This window comes from Mustela erminea, chromosome 3, assembly GCF_009829155.1.
Source record: "Mustela erminea isolate mMusErm1 chromosome 3, mMusErm1.Pri, whole genome shotgun sequence".
NCBI classification, from domain to species: Eukaryota; Metazoa; Chordata; class Mammalia; order Carnivora; family Mustelidae; genus Mustela; species Mustela erminea.
Window position 1 is genome coordinate 158,947,971 of NC_045616.1, and position 19,110 is coordinate 158,967,080.

At 46.5% G+C, this 19,110-nt stretch overlaps 1 protein-coding gene across 3 annotated transcripts in view; it reads right to left on the minus strand.

Moving 5' to 3' along the window:
* ADCY2 (adenylate cyclase 2) overlaps window positions 1-18,667 on the minus strand; it is a 409,046-nt gene extending 390,379 nt beyond the window's left edge. The window contains exon 1 of one of the 3 annotated variants that reach the window (XM_032337793.1): window positions 17,731-17,949. In XM_032337793.1, coding sequence (XP_032193684.1) covers window positions 17,731-17,949 — 219 coding nt within the window. Of the gene's footprint in view, window positions 1-17,730; window positions 18,083-18,472 lie in introns of those variants that run through there. The other 2 variants (XM_032337794.1, XM_032337795.1) reach the window with 2 other exon arrangements.
* Between the last annotated feature and the right edge of the window lie 443 nt (window positions 18,668-19,110).

Consider the following 19,110-nt stretch of genomic DNA (forward strand, 5'->3'; position numbering starts at 1 on the left):
CAACACGGATACCACAAGGCTAGTGGGCACTGAGTACATACAGGTGTACCAAAAACAACAGAGATGATTACCATGAGGGCCATCATGGCCTTTTTTCCTTCAAATCTCAATACTTTCTCACCAAGGCTGGTCTGACCGTTCATTATTGGAATGGTGCCCATTTTGCACTCTAAATCATAATTGATCACCACAAATTATTTTGAAGGGTTGTCACTGGGCAAAAATAAATGAGCTTTTAGCTGTGATAAACATTTGACTAAAGATACATATTTTCATTCATTCATATATAATATATGTATGTGTGTGATATAATAGAAAATGTATTTTTCATTCTTTTCCACATATAGAGTCCTACTCCATTTTATCATGAGGTATGAAGGGAATAAACAAAAATTCTGATTAAATATTTCTATAAAATTGTGGTGAAATAAATCAAAGACCTCAATAAATGGAGAGATACTTCATGCTCATGGACAGGAAGATAGTATGGTCAAGATATAAATTCTTTCCAAATTAGTCTGTAGAGTCAATGCAATCCCAATTAAAACCTCAGCAAGTTATTTTGTAGATATCGACACATGGATTCTAAAGCTTACACGGGGAGACAAAGCACCCAGAACAGCAAACAATATGGAAGAACAAGAAAAAATTTGGAGCACTGACCCCACTGGACTTTGAATTTTGCTATAAAACTACAGTAATCAAGACAGGGATGGTCCTGGCAGAAGAACAGACCAACAGATCAACAGAATAAAACAGACCCACATAAATGCAGTCAAATGACATCTAGCAAAAGGAACCAGACCTTAGGCCATAATTCTGTCTGCACTTAACAAATCCCTTATGCAGCTGTAAATAGTGGAAGATACATCTTTCTAAGCAGGTGCAGACTGGTTTTTCTTACACATATCTATAATTTTTTGTGTTTATTTTAAAAATATGGTCTTGACCATATTTACTTATTCTCAGTTCCTATTACACAGGCCAGCATTTTCACTCACATTTTAAGAATATGGATAAAAACATGAAATAAGTGTGTTTTACATAAGAAATGGTTCCCATGGGGCATCAGACTTTAAAGAACTCTCCTTCCTACAACTAGACTCCAAATAATATTCCTAAAGGGACTGCTAGTTTCTACAAGTGGTAGACAAGATCTCCAACTCACTTCCCTACCCATCCCCATAAAAAACAAAAAACAAAACAGAGAAACAGAAAATATGAGTGCTAAACCCTCAGCAGGGGTAGGTATGTAGATAGGAAGTCTAGACCACAAAAGCCAGGGGCAGCTGGGAGGAATGAGAACCAGCCTTGCCCTGTAGACAACAGGTGCCCAGGAGATGCCAAAGCTGAGAACCTCAGCAGTGTATAAATCTACAGGACAGCGAGTGTGGACAAAGGGAGCCAGAATAAACCTCAGCTGGGGTACATCCCAGCTATCTTGGAAAGAGCAGCTAACTATTCTTAGGCAAAAGCTTTCCCATTTAGAACCACAGTATTCCAAGCAATTAAAATCAGTCAACATCTTAAAAAAAAATTTGCCAAAAATGATCAGTCACCAAGAACGAGTGTCCAAGGAAATTAAAAATGGTTTAGATTCTCAGGGACTGTAGACACTGAAAGTGACAGCCAGAGAATACCATATAGCTGTATTTAACACATTTAAAGGAATAAAGGACGTACTTTCAAGGATGCTCATACAACAGAAATCGATCAGGTACAAACACATAGAAAATGAAACCTGTTGGGACGCCTGGGTGGCTCAGTTGGTTAAGCAGCTGCCTTCGGCTCAGGTCATGATCCCAGCGTCCTGGGATCGAGTCCCACATCGGGCTCCTTGCTCAGCAGGGAGACTGCTTCTCCCTCTGCCTCTGCCTGACATTCTGTCTGCCTGTGCTCGCTCTCTCCCCCTCTCTCTCTCTGATAAATAAATAAAATCTTTAAAAAAAAAAAAAATGAAACCTGTAAAGCTGATCAATATAATCATGTCAATAAAAGTTCAACCACTGAAAAAAATAGAGACAGAAAACAGAAGAAAGCAAGGGTTAAAAAGAAAATCAGTGAACTAGAAGATTAAACCGAAGAGTTTATGTACAATGCAACAAAAGAATATATTTCTTTATAATATGTAAGAGATAAAAATTATAAAAAGCCTAAGACACAGAGAATAGAATAAGATGAATAAGAAGGTATTAACATGTCTGATTGGCGTTCCCAAGTTACAAAATGAAGAGACTTGAAGACATAAAATATCTAAAGGCAGATCACTTGAGGATGTCTAGTACGAATTAGCACTAGTACTAATGAAAAACCAACTCCAGCCAGGTAAGCAAAAAGAAATACATACATATATCTATGATGGTAAAAATGCAAAATATCAGAGATAAAAGAAAAAATCCTAAGAGTGGATAAAGAGAAAGGAAGGACTGCCCGCAAAGAAGAGCAGTTCGCATGAGAGCAGAAATTTCAACAGTGCAAGACAGTGAAGACCAATTACTGAAGGAAAAAAACAGTCAACCTTATATCACCAAGAAAACGTGTGCTTTTTTTGGTAATAAGAGCAAAAATGCAAACATTTTTTAAAAATTATTTTTAAAACAGGATCTACCATTGAGAAACCTGCTTTAAAAGAACTTCTAAAAAATTATATAATGCTAAAAGGACTGTATGAATTGGAAGAAGGCGGTGAACAAATGTAATGGTAAATACATTGGCACAACCAAACATACACTGTCTATCTGAAATTATAATAATGAATGTCTAACTTCTAGGCTTAAAAAGACAAGTGAAATATGCATTAAGTAAAAACTAAAAACTTCAAGGGTAAAGATAAAATGATAAAATGCTCAATTCCCAGGCAATGAAAATAACTTTAAGCATCTATGAACTCATAAAATGGCCTCAAAATATATAAAGCAAAAATGTACAGACCTAGGGGGAGAAGTAAATTAATTTACCGAGAGCAGAAGATTTCATCATCTCCATCCAGGTATTGATCGGTCAAGCAAACAAAAGTAAAAACAAACAAAATTAAGAAGATGCAAAATATTTGAATATAATAATTAATAAATGACCTATTGGTAAATAAGGAATTCCACACTCATCCTTAGGAAGAACAATATCTCATGTGCACATGGAATATTTATGAAAACTTGCAAAAAGTGTCAAAGAAGAGGTATCACAGAGACCCATGTTCCATGATCACAATTTTAAATTAGCAGTTTGTAACAAAAACAGAAGTTAAAAATAATCACATATTTGTAACACAAAAAGCGTAACTCTAAACTGGGGGGAAAAAAAAGGAATGGAAGAGGAATCTGTACCAGATCTAGAAAGTGGAAATGAAGCAAGTCCTCACCAAAAGTCTTCAAAGTCGGACAGGATGACAGGCAGCCACAGAGGGCCAGGCAAGGCTTCAGCTTGTCCTCACTGCCCCACCTCATACCCTCCTGCTCCTCTGCCCAACTTCTAGCCACTGGGGAACAGTGGTCCAGCAGACACGCAGCCGCAGAAGCACAGTGGTAGCAGTTACACAGAAGTATTGGTTTCCCAGAAACATCTCCATCGAGTTCCTCCATCTTGGTCACCTACGGTGACTAGCCAAGTTTGGCTTCACAGATTTCCCTGAAAGAACCCGCTTCTCTATCCAAACCAGTCCTTTACTAAAAATTCTCCGTGATTCTACAGATACTCTCCTTTTGAGAAACAGTTGCTGACTCATTACCAACCTCAAAAGGGACTGAACACTGACCATGGACCATCACCAAGTCTCCCCGCAGTCCAACCTGCTCATGTGTATGGAACTGTCTGGTGACCCCCTAGCCATGAAGTGGACATGCACAGCAGCACCCCACCAGCAGACGGAGGGGGGATGCATGAGCTAGGGCTCAGGTAAGCTGTAGAAGGCACAAGTAAGCTGTAGGAGCAAACGTCACCGGTACTCATAGGCACCGGTCTGGCCACACCACCTGCCCTGTCCCCGTCAAGCTACATCTACATCCTCATGCAGAGTTCCCTATGACCTGCTGCCTGAGGAAATACAAAATGCAGGTCTGGGTGATGCCTGGTTCTGCAGAATACACTGAGGGCCACCCAAAAGAAGACAACGGAAGCACTGTAACTCCAAGCCCCTTAAGTGTGCCACCCTCTGGAGGACCAGCCAGCCAGCCATGGCGGGTCGATTACAAATGATGGATGGCACAGACATTTATTTTCACTTCAACTGAACCTACTTTGGACACGGGTTTGCTTTCCTGTCCGTAATGCTTCCACCCAAAGCACCATCTATGGACTTTCCCCATGAGCTCTCCACTCGCAAGGTATTTCACAGAGCATGGCTTCTGACAGAAACATTCATTTACAGCAAATGATGCATGACGATGAGCTTATGCTCTTGGAATTCACTGACCTAACCCTGCTCCTCATCACCCTAAAGCAGCTTCCTTCACGGAAGGAGAGAATGAGCTTCTAAAGACTCAGTGAGGGTACCAGCCTAGGGTCGACACCAGGTAGGCTTGAAGATACCCCCTGGGACAAAAGAGATGCTTGGGAACAGCCACCAAGGCAAGACACAGACTCTGCCACCGCCAGGATCCACACAGGTCTGGGAATCGGGGAGTGGAAGCAGGAGTGGCCGTCCACTCCTGTAAACTCCCATTCTCAATCCTATAATTGTAGGTTGTTCCAGTTTTGAGGGCTTAGTTGCCAAAGGAGGACAGCCTCCACCAGGGAACTCAATAATGTTTCCATTAAATTGGACACAGAGATTGCTATCTGGCCACTCTAAGCGACTAATGTCACTGAACCAGTGGGTAGAGAAGAGCTTTTAGTACGGCCGGGTGACTGATGGACACTACCAAGAAAAACTGGGCTGCTCGTGCACAATGCGGGCAGGGAAGGCAAGAGGATGACAGAATGGACATTGTAGTGTTTCTCGTTTGCTCCCGTATCCAGTGATAAAAGTTCACGGACATGTCTAACAAGTACAGTGTATATGCGAAGTACCAGGTGAAGCAACTGTTTACACCCCACCTGCCAAGGAAATGGAATCAGATAAGGTGCTTGCACAGGGCAAAGGGAATACGGAATGGGCAGCAGGAGGACGTTAGAATACGAGCCACATCCCTGTGATCAGCTGGAGAACATGGCAGGAGCCGTGACTATTTCTTCCTTGGGCTGGTATGAATGTATTTGCATGTGCATGTGTGTGTGTGCATGTGTGTGTGCATATCATACAATTATTCTTCTTCTGCTGCCTCTGCTATAACATGAGATGCACGAGTACTGTATGAATAGCTTCTATACTCAAGTCTGGAAGAAAAGGGATGTTTAAAAGACACAGTCCTTAGATGAGAAACGAACATCACTAGAGTGGACAAAATGGCCCTCTGCATCCTCTTTTAGGGAGATGGCTGGCCTGTTTTCCATTGTACAGAGAAGAGTTGTATCACGTTGGGTGGAAGCGTGATCCTGCTGCTGCCTTCTCTATCCAGAAGTGAAACAGAGTTCACAGCAGTGTACACGGTGCCCAGGACACAAGCAGTCGACTATGTTGGATCGTTCCATCGTCACATTGACTAAAGCTACTTCCCAGCATCCCCCTTCCCTGGATGCTCCTAGACGGGCGCTGGCATCGGGGGTGCTCGCCTGAGATGTGGGAGGTGGAAGCAAAGCAGCCCCCAGGAAGGGTAGCCTGCTGGTCGCAGATGGTCGGAGATACACGAGGAAGAGCCTGGGGGACCCCAGCCTGCCCTGACTCTCCAGGGATCTGAGTGCAGCCCAGACCTGGCCCCTCACCAGGCACTGGGCTACGGGCTCGCACAGGTGGGTGCCACGCAAGGGTAACCGCTCTCGGGAACCCCCCCAGGAGGCCTTCTCGGGTGGACGCAGGCGCTCAGGTCCTCAGCTCTCCCTGCGCGACTCTGCTGGTTCCTAATGCTCCTGCGGGCGACCAGCTTTCCACTGAAACAAGCAGGCTGGAAGGAAGGAACTCTGCATATCCGCTTTCAGAAGCTACAACAACAAAACAAGCACAAAGGACAACAACAAAAGCAGCCCAGAGAAAGCAAAGGAAGGTGGGATGGTCCGAGAGCTTCGGAAACACCCGCTACTTCCTCCTCCCAGGTTCCTCCTGGGAAGCGCTTTCTGACCTCCTCGGAAGTTCGAAGTAACCATGCTTTGGCCAATGAAACACCAGCAGAATTCCGGGGGTGCCCCCTGGCCGGGCCATGGAAATGCCCGTGTGAGGCCACACCGCACGTCCCTTTCTGTGGCGCAATGATTAACAAAAGTGCTTGTCGTGAGAAGGACGCCTGCCGCCCCAGCTCCCCGGGGAACTGAGTTGAGCAGAAGCTCCCTCCTGGCCAGGATGTGTGCACAAGAAATAATCCTCTGGTGTGTTGGGCCAAAGTTGGGGTTTGTAAGCCCATCAAAACCTATAACATCTTCACTGACAACAAAAAAATTAGTGCATGACAAAACCTAATGTGGACGGCTTTGACTGCGGCCAGCCGGGGGTAGAGGCAAGGACACTGTCACCAGAGACTGAAAAATGGCAATCAAGTTAGCAAAGGCCCAACACGGGTTTCTCATTTCTCTTGGAAGGCAAGCGATGCCCTAACAGAATTCTAAGTCTAGAGCAGGGCTCAGTGAACTGTCTTCATAAGGAGCTAGGTCATCAGTACTTGAGGCTTAATTTTGGTCGCGTGGTCTCAGTCTCACCATTTAACTCTGTGGCTGGACCAGAGACATGGCCACAGAAAGGTGTTTCCACGGCCTGGAAATGATGGCCAGCCTATACTGAATAAAACGTCATTGGAAAAAAATAGGCAGTGTGTCTGATCTCGTCCCTGGCCAATGTGTGTAGACCGCTACTCCGGATGACGTCATTGAACAAAATGTGACCAGTGTGTGTTCGCTGCTGTTGGCCGCATGTGTCACGCAGCACAGCACACACACGAGATCAGAAAAGGAGAAAAACCTCCTCCTGCTTAGAAGGAGGAATGAAGCGGAAGCAACACAGTCCAGAACTGTACAGCTCTGCGAGGCCGTGAGAGGGAAGTGACTCAGCCTGGGTTCTAGGGTGAGAGAGGATGAAAACTCAGCCTTTTGGGGAGACCACGCCCACTGCTGAACAGTGGACGGACGGAGGGGTCTCCGAGTACAGCCCAGTGAAGAGTGCGGTGCCAGGAAATCTCCTCAACTAGACAGAACGCCCCATGGAAGAGAGGACCAGAGAGTGTGTCACTCAAACAGGGTCTGGGCAGGTGCCGGCTGAGAAAGGGCAAGGACGTGGGAGGGAGAGAAATGGGTTGAGAAGGCAGAGGAACAGCAAATCTAGCAAGCGTGTCTTGGAAAGACGACGATGGCCACGGACAGACACCTGGATGCAGACGCCTGAAATGACACAGATGAGAAGCTGATACCCCTGGAGAGATGTGTGTTTCCAGAAGAAATACCAGCCTGCCCTATGACTGCTCTAGGCTTCCAGGAAGTTCTGGGTTCTCTGTCTCTGACGGGCAATGGGCAGAGGCAATTGCTCAGTCCCCAGGTGGGGAAGATTCCCAGATGGGTTCAAGGGCGTGATCAACAGGGAAGGTGCAGAGGTCAGAGAAAACAGCACACAAGGGGACGACTTCCAGGACAAGAGTCTGGGTCTAGTGAAGAATCAGTTCTCAGCCCCCGAGGTCAGGGACCCTGGAACCGCCTGTCTGGAGACTCAGTGTCCCTGTGTCATCTTTCTTCGGGGGATCAGCAAGGACAAGGCACGGCTCTCGGAAAGGTTAAAACAGAACAGACATATGATGACATTAAGAAAGGTAAAAATGAAAGCAACAATGTTATAAATAAAAACCAAAGACAGAATATATGTAAATGAGAAGAGTATTATCAATGCATACCATTAAATTTGGCAATTTGGATGAAAAACAAAAATTCCTAGAAGTATCTTATTGAAACTGACTCAAGAAATAGAATTAGAAATACTGAACAATCCGTTTAATATCAACAATACCGAAATGGAAGTTTTTAACTCTCCTTACAGAGAAATCAAGAAGCCCAAGTACTTTCCCAGGCAAACTCTATCAACTCTTTACAATGTGCCCAAAACTCTTAAACTCTTACATAAAACTGAAAAAGAAGACATGGTTCCTGATTTATTTTATAAGGCTATCAAAACTTTTAAAAAAATGAAACAGTTTGGGGCGCCTGGGTGGCTCAGTGGGTTAAAGCCTCTGCCTTCGGCTCAGGTCATGATCTCAGGGTCCTGGGATCGAGCCCCGCATCGGGCTCTCTGTTCAGCAGGGAGCCTGCTTCTCCCTCTCTCTCTGCCTGCCTCTCTGCCTACTTGTGATCTCTCTCTGTCAAATAAATAAATAAAATGTTTTTTAAAAAATGATAGTTTGATGAAGGAATATTCCAAACTCACTTCACAAAAAATGTATTTGCAAAACCCTTAATTGAAATGTTAGCACATGCCATCCAAAATTTTATGAGATGTCATGAAAATGTGGTTTGCCTCAGGAACATAAAAATTGTTAAATATTAGAAAATCTATAACTATTATTCATTACATAGAGGATTAAAAAACAACTTAAAAAGCATATACAATCACTTCAATTTAGTAAATTCAGCACCCAATCACATTTAAACTTTTTGTGTAAAATGTATCAAAAGGAAATCTCAAAGGAGATCTACAAAACCAATATTATCCTAAATAAACTATGAAGAGACTCTCTTTAAAATTAGGAAGAAGGCAAGGATACTCACGATCACCAATTCTGTCAATATAATTTTAGAGTTCTTAGCCCACAAAATAATATAAGAAATAGAAACTTACGGTCTTTGTACTAGGAAAAAGAAAATAAAACTCTCGTTACTTCAGGTGATATGATTATCTACACAGGAAACATGAATGTACATTTCACTTATAAAAAGCATAAGACAGCAAGTTGCAGAATGACATATATAAACTGTAAAACTTCACTAAAACACACAGATGAATAGGGAGATGCTCCATTGTTCATGGGCAGAAAAATTTAGCATCATAAAATATCGATTCTAATTAATGAATCAATAGATTCAATATGACACTAACAAAATCCCAGTTGAGTTTTTCCCTCGGAGGTTGACAAATGATGACTATAAAGTTTGTAGAGAAGAAAAAAGGTCAAGAGTAACCAAGAAACATTTGAGGGAGTTGAATGTTACTTGCCCTGCTTAATCTAAAGACGGGTTATAAAGCTTTAGTAATTATAGAGGGGTGTGTGTGTGTGTGTGTGTGTGTGTGTGTGTACACACGCAATACTCGGGGATAAAAACAAACAAAAATTAACCAATGGAACAAAAGAGAGAACACATAACAAATCACTCATATATGGAAATTTGACATATGACAAATGTGGGGAAATAGCTAAATGCGGTTAATAAAAATGCATTCACCTTAAGGAGAAAAATGTAAATGATCCCATCACTACCTCACACCATACACATGCAGTAATATATATAACATATATAATATGTATTTGTATGTACATATGCATGTATGTATATGATAAAATGAACAAAAAAACCCCAACAGAATGACGACAAAAAGTACAATATGAAGGCTGCTTCTGAGGCAGGCAAGGGAACGGGACAGGAGGCAACATACGGACTAAACTATGTTACTGGACATATTTTAGTTTGGACTGGGTTCATGGGTGTTTATTTTAACATAAATAAATAAGGAATCCAGAGAGAGACTGATGAGACTCCTGCTTAAAAACCAAAGAACAGGGGCACCTGGGTGGCCTCTGCCTTCAGCTCGGGTCATGATCCCAGGGTCCTGGAATAGAGCCCCGCATCAGGCTCTCTGCTGAATGGGGAGCCTGCTTCCTCCTCTCTCTCTCTCTCTGCCTGCCTCTGCCTACTTGTCTGTCAAATAAATTAATAAAATCTAAAAAAACAAAAAAATCAAAGAACAATCAAATTGGTCAAATCCCGTTTTGTATACCTAACATTCAATTCTGATGAACATGGCTATTGTATGCTTGACTTAACTGCAAGCCACTGACGGGAAAGGATTAGACATCTGATCCACCAAACTTCTGAAACTCTTACCTCTTTTGTTAGTATTCACCTCATTCCTTTATTCTCTGAATATGTAAGTAACATCATTATTGGTTCTAGTAGTGAACTAGTCTGAAATGTTTCCTTTATAATGTCCGCAGATCGTTAGCAGCTTGAAATCTCACTGTGCCCCTTATTTTTTATACAGCTTTACAAAATAATAATACAGACATTTAAAACACACACAAGGATAATTCGGTCTTGTGGGGTGGGAATGGAGAAATAAGAGACAGAGCCTTGGAGCTCTGGCTTTTTGTAGCTGCAGTGTCCGAACATCCACATCTGCGGGGCAATAAAGGACATTATGGGAATGTGTAGGAGACCTCTGCGGTCAACACCTGGTCCCAAAAGCGCTGATCCACGACCTCCCCACCAGCAACCTCCTGCAGATGGTGACCACAGAGATTTGATTCATTCATAGGATTCTCTCAGGCAATGACCGTCTTGAGAAATCCCAGGACTTTCACTGTTCTAAAAAGAAGCTATTGTACTTTATGTCTGCATGTTTCGAATACAATAAATTATTCATCCAATATGTTTTAATTGTGTTAATAATTGACAATTCCCATTCCTAGCACCAAGTTTTTTAAAAGTGATGTGGTTCAATTCTAAGATACAAGGGGCCTTACGTAACTGTAAGAGCATCGACCTAGGTCCATACTCTAATTCTATCTTGGACCATACCATTGTTCCAGAGACCTGGGCAAAGTCAGAAAACTAGTAGGCATTTGCTCACAAAGCCTTCTCAGGTCATGGTTCCCATTACTGCTTCTGTCACTCTCTCCCCTGAGTATGGCTTCTAGGGTCAGAAGTGTAAGCCCAAGTAAAAGGTAGGAACAACAACAACAAAATTATTTATAGGGCTGCCAGCAATGGCTAGACTCAGGAAGTTTTTTTTTCAGAACATCTCCTCTTTCCCTTCCTTGTGGTTTTTTTTTTTTTAATCATATCCTTATACAAAGAGGGCAGAGAAGCAACATTACCCACCCCTCAATTTAGTCAAAATACAAAACACCTGAGCTGACCCAACAATCCTTTTCTCTCCTCCTAAATGCACCTGGCGGTTGCAAGCCAGAATTCCTAGGGGTGTGTCAATTTCCTGGTTTAAAACCAAGAAATCACATTGTAAATATCTAATTACTCTTGGTAATTTTATATACCATTACCCAAAGCTAACAAAATTGGGAAACAAGAGGGCAACAGGTGAATGTGGCATGAGTTTTAGCACTAGAAAATTAAAAAAAAAAAAAAAAAAACTTGTGTCAAATTGTGACTTTTAATTAAACTGTGCTTCTCCATCTATAGTTAGTAATTCAAAGTTTATGCACAACGTTTCTCAGATTGTTAGAAACACATGCCATGCTCCTTCAAACCCAGATTGAAGAATCCTAGTCTTCATGTGGTTTTCAGCCAGAACTACATCTAAGGAGACCTCAACAAGGAAACCCATCTGTGGTACAAAGATACTGACAACGGTGACCTACACTGGCTTTGGGTGCATGTGCGCCTGGCAATGTGTTAAACGTTCAAAGGATCCAACCTTCTCAACCTTCTCAACGCCCCCAGAGCTCCCAAGCCTGCCTGTGCTCCTCGTACTGTCTCCTGGATAAAGCATCTGAGCCTGCAGCAGGTAAATTAATCTGTCAGGAACACACACTCACTATGTGCCAGAGCAGACCCCAATCCAGGTCCATCAGCAGAGTTTTGCACTGGGAACCTGTAGGCTGCGCGATGGCAACAGCAGCTGCGAAGGAAACCGGACCCACCCCATAAATCCCACATCCACTCGCCACGCGCCTCGGCCACGGCTAGTGCCTCGTTAAGATGGGGGGCTCTCGGGGTCTGCCCGGAAAGAACTAACAGCGAGTGGAGGAGAGAAGTCAAGCTCACAAGACTATTCTGGACGTCCGATGACGGTAAAGCGGTGGTGAAATGATGTCACAGCGTTCTAGCACTTGCGGGCGTCAGAGACAGAAACCCGCAGGGGTGGGAAAGTGCAGCAAAGGCGAGACTGTTGAAGCTCAAGACGGAGAAGCTGAGTAAGCACTCAGGGAGGAAGAGGTCTCTGGGGGAGGGCCGCCCCAGGCACACTGTGGAGCTGGAGGGGGTCAGAGGCAGGTGCTCTCAGCCCCTGACGTCCAGGCTCACAGGTTATCCTGGGGAGGGAGACAGGAATAGAAGGATGACATCAGTGCATCGGAAATGAGCCACTTCTGGCGGGAGCACTACCCAGGGGGCCACAGTCCCAGAGCTGGCCCAGGAGGCGCTCGGTAAATGGCAGTGAAGGAGAGGGAGGAAAGTCCAACGAATGGTGCCTGCTGACGCCGCTCTCGAGTTCTAGAAAGGACGAGCGGATCATTCACAGACACCCAGTGTAAACTCTACCACCAGCCATTACTGATCAAACATATCAAAGTGATATAATCCCGCCATCAAATACCTTTAACAGAGTAACTTTTACTTTAACAGAGTAACAGATCAGCGCTAACAGTATTATTACCTCTCAAATAGAGTAACGTAAAAATATCAGGAAGAATCCGTAGATTTCACACATGGATCAATCGGGAATGATTTTACGCGCCACAGGATTTATGCCAGTGACTTCTCAGACATCAAAAGCATGGCCACAGACAAATCCTCCGCTTAAATGGGAAAGACGCTGGGAATATTCAGCATAATGAAAATAAATGACACCCACCTCATTGAGCTCCTCATCAGGAAGCATCTCTACCGAGATTTAACATGAAAGCAGAAAAGCGGTGACGTGTATATAACGCCATCACACAGAATGATGGCTGAGGACACTCACCTCAGGATGATCTCCCAACGGGGAAACTGCTCTCGTGCCGGGACGGGGGCTGGGAATTCCAGATCTGCACCCATGTCCAGTACAGCTCCCAGTGAAAACCCAAGTGCCTTACACCCGGCCAGAGCACTGCACCTGGGAGACCTTGAAGAAAGGACCTCACTTCTCTGGGTCTCGCTCGGTGTCCTCATCTAGAATGAGCACCCTCCCAGCTTGAAGGTTGTGTGACATGTTCCTTCACAGCAATGATAAAAATACAAGAAAAAAAGACCCACTAGGGACAGCAGCTCCTGGGGGTACGTTCCGCGCCAGGCATAACCCTTAAGTGCTTCACATGGACTGATTTGGACCACTGCCTAAGAAGGCAGGTACCATTCTATTTTACATACAAGGAAACGGAGGCACAGAGAGTTAAACAATTTGCCAAAGATCACAGAAGACAGGGAAAGGGACAAAGCTAAAGGGTCAATGGAGATAGACGCTCTCAACCATTACCCTCTCTGCCTTTTTAAAGGGAGAAGACTAGGTACCATGCAGATATTTAATTATGCATTTTAATACCCCAAGGAGGCTTCCAGAGCCTTTCTTGTTAGCCATCTAAATGGCAACCACCTTTCCTGCAGAAAATTACAGTTTTTCCCTTATCTTTTGTTTAAACAACAGTTAAATCATAACTAAAATGACTTGCGAATTACTGGTTGCAATTACAAACACCTGCCACGTAAGATTTTCCGGCATGCACAGAAATCCGCAAGAAGGTGTATCTTTAGCTACCTCTATTCCCATTCCTAAGAATAGGCACTACTTCCCATGCATCCCCAGAATTATGAGACTAGAGGAAGTATGCACAGAATTTCCTGCACCTCTCAAGGAGGATCCCAGAACATTCCGCTGCCTTCTCCAGCCCTCACCCTCCAAGGAAAGGGTGAAGGATTGAGTTTGTCTCTACGGATGTCCTTCCACCCACTGGGGGTGCTGAAATATTGTCTGGAATGATAAAATCCATTTCCCTATACAATGACTGGGTTTGTTTGTTTTGGAAGGATTAAAATTCTTTTTCCATGTATAGCTAAAAGAAACACTGATATATCTGTTCCTAGAAAAAACACCCAATGCTGGAAAATCGATTTGGAATGACAAGCACTTAATGGTTATTGTTTGAAAGACCTACCTCACCAAATCATGTAAAAGCAAGAAAGGAGATCATATTCCCAGTTCAAATCATGCATTTACATATTTAATCAAAGTACATATGTTTCTATAGATTGCAATATCATACTCAAGCCAAAAAAAATCTATTTTATTGCAATATCAGACTATTTAAAATTTATGAGAGTAAAAGTTTTCCATTCCAGTTGAAATATTAACTATTTCTAATCATAAATTTTACCTAAAACAAATCTGGTCAGAGGCAGCTTGTATTTTGACAAATTGAAAAATTCATGTCAACTTCCTAACAATGGCAGGCTAATTTTGAGAAAAGCATGCTGATTTTGGACATAATAAATGAGACAGGACTTAATTCTGATGGATGGTTTCCATGCACTTAGCAATGAGAATCAGTCCTGAAAAATGAAGTGAGCTCCTAAGACTTAGAACTTAAAGTCTGGTCTCATTAGTTCCAAGTTTATGATGCCAGGTGTCAAGTCTTTTTTGCCCATCATGCCCTGTACTATCATTAAAATGTCCATGAAAAGCAAGAGAAAATATTTTTCATATTATTAAACAAAATGTTAAAATTCAAGACATCCTATCAGGTGTCCTGTTTATTTCACGTCTAGATATTTCCTGACAAATATGGGATTAAAGCTACTGAATAGCTTTAAAAAAAAAAAAACCTACTTAATAGCTTTTTATGTAGAAAACACTTAAGTGAGATGAAGTTTCAATTCAGAATTTATTTTGATACTATAATAAAAATACTTCAAGAACTACTTTAACTTCAAGACTAACTGATACAGATTCATGGACTCATCCTACATAGAAATGAAGGGAATGGGTTTGTGAATAATGTCAGTTAGGGAGACAGTAAGTCAAGACAAAACTTACTGCTTTCTTTTTGAACAGCTGTATCAAAGCACTTCATACAAAGGCAATTACATACAGCAGAACATCACTATGTACTTGGACGATGCCGAGACCATTTTGTGATCCAAATGTTCTAGGAGAGGACGGATGAGCATTAAGATTGCCAGACTTTTTCTACTATAAGAACTGGTGGAAGTCTATTAGAAACCAAAATCAGGCAGATTCATGGGAAAGAAGAAATCTGTCCAAGATTTCAGGCAGCAAAAATAGATCCGCCGAGCTCCTGAATTACATCAGAGCCCAGCTATTCTAGTAAAGTGCTCGAAGGTGGAACCCTGGCCCGGCCCCAAGCGACTATTTCCATCTTCCAGAGGTAGCCCAGCTCTGGTCGGCCTGAGACATGAGCTCACCCCACTCAGTGAGAACACAGCTCTACCTGTGCATACCACCCCATCTTTCAATACTCCATATCTTTGACTGTGTGAATGGAGAGTATTTTTCGGACAGTAGAACTGCTGTTTATGATATTACTAAAAGCAAGAGAGAAATGAGCTGTCCAGAGCTCAGAACTGTCCCAGTCCTTCCCAACATCCAGTATCTGAGGAAAGTGCCCATTGCTTCCAAGTGTTCTCAACCTCCCACTGGGCCCTGCAGTCCCAGGTCCCACCTGAAGGGAGACTCTACACCAGCCCCAGGCATACTCCCCAATTCTGGAACATTTCTGCATAGCTCTTCACCTCAAAAGATTGACCCAGCAGTCAGTCTGTGGACCAGGTACAGCAAATAAGAGTCCATTCTGTGGCCTCTGGCCATCCTCCTGGGCTACAGCCACGCCTCGGGGAGTGCCTCCCCGGTGCTTGAAACAGTCTAGCTGGATGCCAGGACAGTTTGGGAAAGGCTGATTTCTCAAGGAAAAGTAAAGAGATCTGGATAAAGTTTTACAAGGATACCACTCAGTACTTGACACCCCGTGAAGCGGAACATAAAAGAATTGTATAAGGAAAGACAAATCCAAAGCTCGAAACAACTCAGAGAAGGGTGCTCTGGCTGGAGTACTCGGAACCCCAGACAGACCTCTTCGAGAACATCACCATCAGCACAGCTGAAGAAGTTAGAGATCTGTATCACAGAAAATAAAGTGGTGTGTGTCCGGGAGATGCGAACTTCGCCCTTGTCTTTAAATATATTAATGGTGCTATAAATAGGCCGTCACCTGCTCCTCCTTTTCCATTTGGAAGAGAACAAGCCAGAAGGGTTTGAATTACAGATTCAACAGAATCACAAGCAGCAATGTCCTGGGAGAACAGATTTCCAGGGGAAAACTGACATGTTTTCTTCCCTGCAAGCACAGAAATGAAAAGGAGATGCTTTTAGAGACCGAGTTTCCAGTCTTAAAAGTGGTGGAGATCAAGATGCCATTCCAGGGAGCATTCGAGGCTAATTACAAGGGTGTGAGGACTGCCTTGAAATCACACCCAGAAAACGGGATCCAGGGGTGCTCTCTGCTTTATAGGTAAAGCCTATAAACCACGTGTTAAGAACCAGTTCTCGGTCTGTGGCATCCATCTACCTTCTACTCTTTATTCTCACTGAACGCCATCCGAAGACAGCACTTCTTGAGTAGTGTGTGGGGGGGGGGGGGGAACTTTTTTACTTTTTAAAGAACCCTATGATGATAACAAGTTTTCCCATGCATAATAATTGCGCACCATCTGGCTCAGGATATCAGAAACAAACTGCCAAACACGAAGGACAGCTATTTGCCAGACCCGGTGAAACACAAACCGACAACCACTTCTTTGCTGGGTGGACACAACTACAGGTGCACGCTTAGAGTCTAAGCTTAAAAACTATCACTCAGTAGAGACATCCCCAGATCAACCTATGACCAAAAATACCTCACTGGAGAAGCGATGCCTGGCACAGGCAGCGCATACATAATCATCACCACAGGCGGTGCAAAAGTTTGCCCCGCACAACCAGAACAGTCGGTAACAGGAAGTTTACCGCCATCTACAGATTTTCCCTCTCCGCCCAAGGGAGCGAGCCAAGGATTCCTGCTCGAAAAATATCAATTGGCAAAACTGGCATCAGCTGTTGAGTTGCATTAGGCTCCCAGTGATGAAAGCCACTTTAATAGCCCGCACAAAACAGTAAACACGATTAACTACCCCTCTAGAAACGGGAAATCGGGGGTCCGTCAGCGCTTGCTACCTACAGATGGGGGCTCACAACAGGTCAACACCCCATCTCCTTCGGTCTATGGCAAGAAAGACACACGGGCTGCAAGGCGAAGGTGTATAATAATATCCCTTTTTTTTATTCTTCTTCATTTTTTTTTTTTTTTTCCATTTCCCTCGCCATTAACCACCTTCCGAAGGCAGCTCCGGAGAGTTCCCGAGCCATCTAAACTAAACCGCCCGCTCCGGGCCGTGCAGGGGCCTCGAGAAGCAGCCCGCTGGGCGCTCCGGGGGCAGATGCTGCGGGCAGCGGCGCCGGGAGGTCGGCGCGGCGGGCTCGGCCAGCCGGTGCGCGGGGCCGGGGCAGGCACACGCCCCGGCCGTCCACCTGGGGAGCACCCCGGCAACTTTATTTTGGGCAGAACCTTCCAGGGAAACTTTTCTCTCGCCCGCAGCCCAGGCGAGCCGGGCCGGCCGCGGGCGGGCAGGGAAGGCCGGGAGCCGCGGGCCGAGGGGCCAGCCCCCGGCGGGACGCGGCTCGCCGGGCTGGGTCCCTGCGGTGTCGGGACCCGGGAGGCGCGGGGCAGGTCCCGCGGGGAGGCCACTCACCAGCCGGAGCGCGAAGAAGACGGCGAGCAGGGCGAGGCAGGCGCCCATGACGATGAGCAGCAGGAAGACGATGAGCGGGTGCTGCTGGCTCATGCAGTAGTAGGACTCGTAGAGCCAGTCCCGGGACCGCTGCAGCCCGTCGCCGCCGCCCGCCGCCGCCGCCGCCGCCTCGGCGCGGTCCCGCAGGTAGCGGCGGCGCCGCATCGCCTCCCGCCACATCGGGCCGGCTCGCGGGGCGCCCGGCCGGGGCTGCGCCGCCCGCGTCCCACCCCCGCGCCGCCTCGGCCGGCCGGGCTGCCGCGCTCGGAGCTGCGCGCAGGGGCCTCCGGCGCGGGCGGAGCTCGGCGCCCCGGGCTGGGCGCGCTGACGCGCGGGCGGGGGCCGGGCGGCGGCCTCAGGGGCTGCTCCCGGCGCCGCCGCTGCCGCCGGCGCGCGGGAGGGGGCGGGTGCGACCGGGGCCCTCGGCCCGCCTCTCCCCCACCGCGCGGCGCGCAGCCCGGCCTCCGCCCACCGCCGCCGCCCCCCGACGGCCCGGCCACGCGCTGGGGGGCGGCCCGCGGCCGCGGAGGGGAGGAGTGCGGGGAGCAGGGGGCGGGGGTGGGCGCCGGCCGCGCCTCAGCCCGGACGTCCCCTCCTTCCGCCCTCCCACGCTCAGCCTCGGCGTGGCCCACCTCCTCGCCACTGGCGGAGCGCGGCCTGGGGTTCCCGCTGCCTGCCCCCCCGCAACGCACACATGTCCCACCTCGCTCCGAGGCTGCGGGGGCGCCTAACCTCCTCTCCACGAGCTCGGAGCGCGGCGGGAGGGGGGCCGCGGCCTCCCAAGGGCTGCGGGAGGGGGTGCACCCGCACTCCCCTGCGCTAGCTCGGCGCGCGGCGGGAGGGGACTTCCCCCGCTCTAGTCCCCCCTACCCAGAGGACAGCAGGAACTTCCTCCTTTTCACCATCTGGGAGCGCCGAGGAGGGGTTCTCCTCCCCTCCCCCCTGAGCGGGTAGGGGTTTCCCCCCCTTCCAGCTCTCGGCACAGCGCGGGTGGGGTGCCCACGCTCCTCCCCACTCCCACTGAGGGCAGGGGACTTCTCGGGGGGGGGTGCCAAGAGGCGCTGGGGCGCCAGGAGTCCGCTTAGCCGAGAAGTGCCCCAAATGCGCAATGGAGGAGGGAGGCAGGGATGCCTGAGGGCTGTACCCCGCCACGTCCTTGGGTAGGCGGCTTCACTTGCAACCGACACAGTCAGCTTGTCACACTTTGGGGTGTCCAGTGGGCCAAGGTGTTGCTTACTGGAGGTTCAGGGGGCGCCCTCTAGCCCGCACGGTCCCGCCGAGCCCCTTCTGCCTGGCGGGGATGGCAGCGAGGGCGCGCCCGGGTTGCTGGGTGCTGGCGCG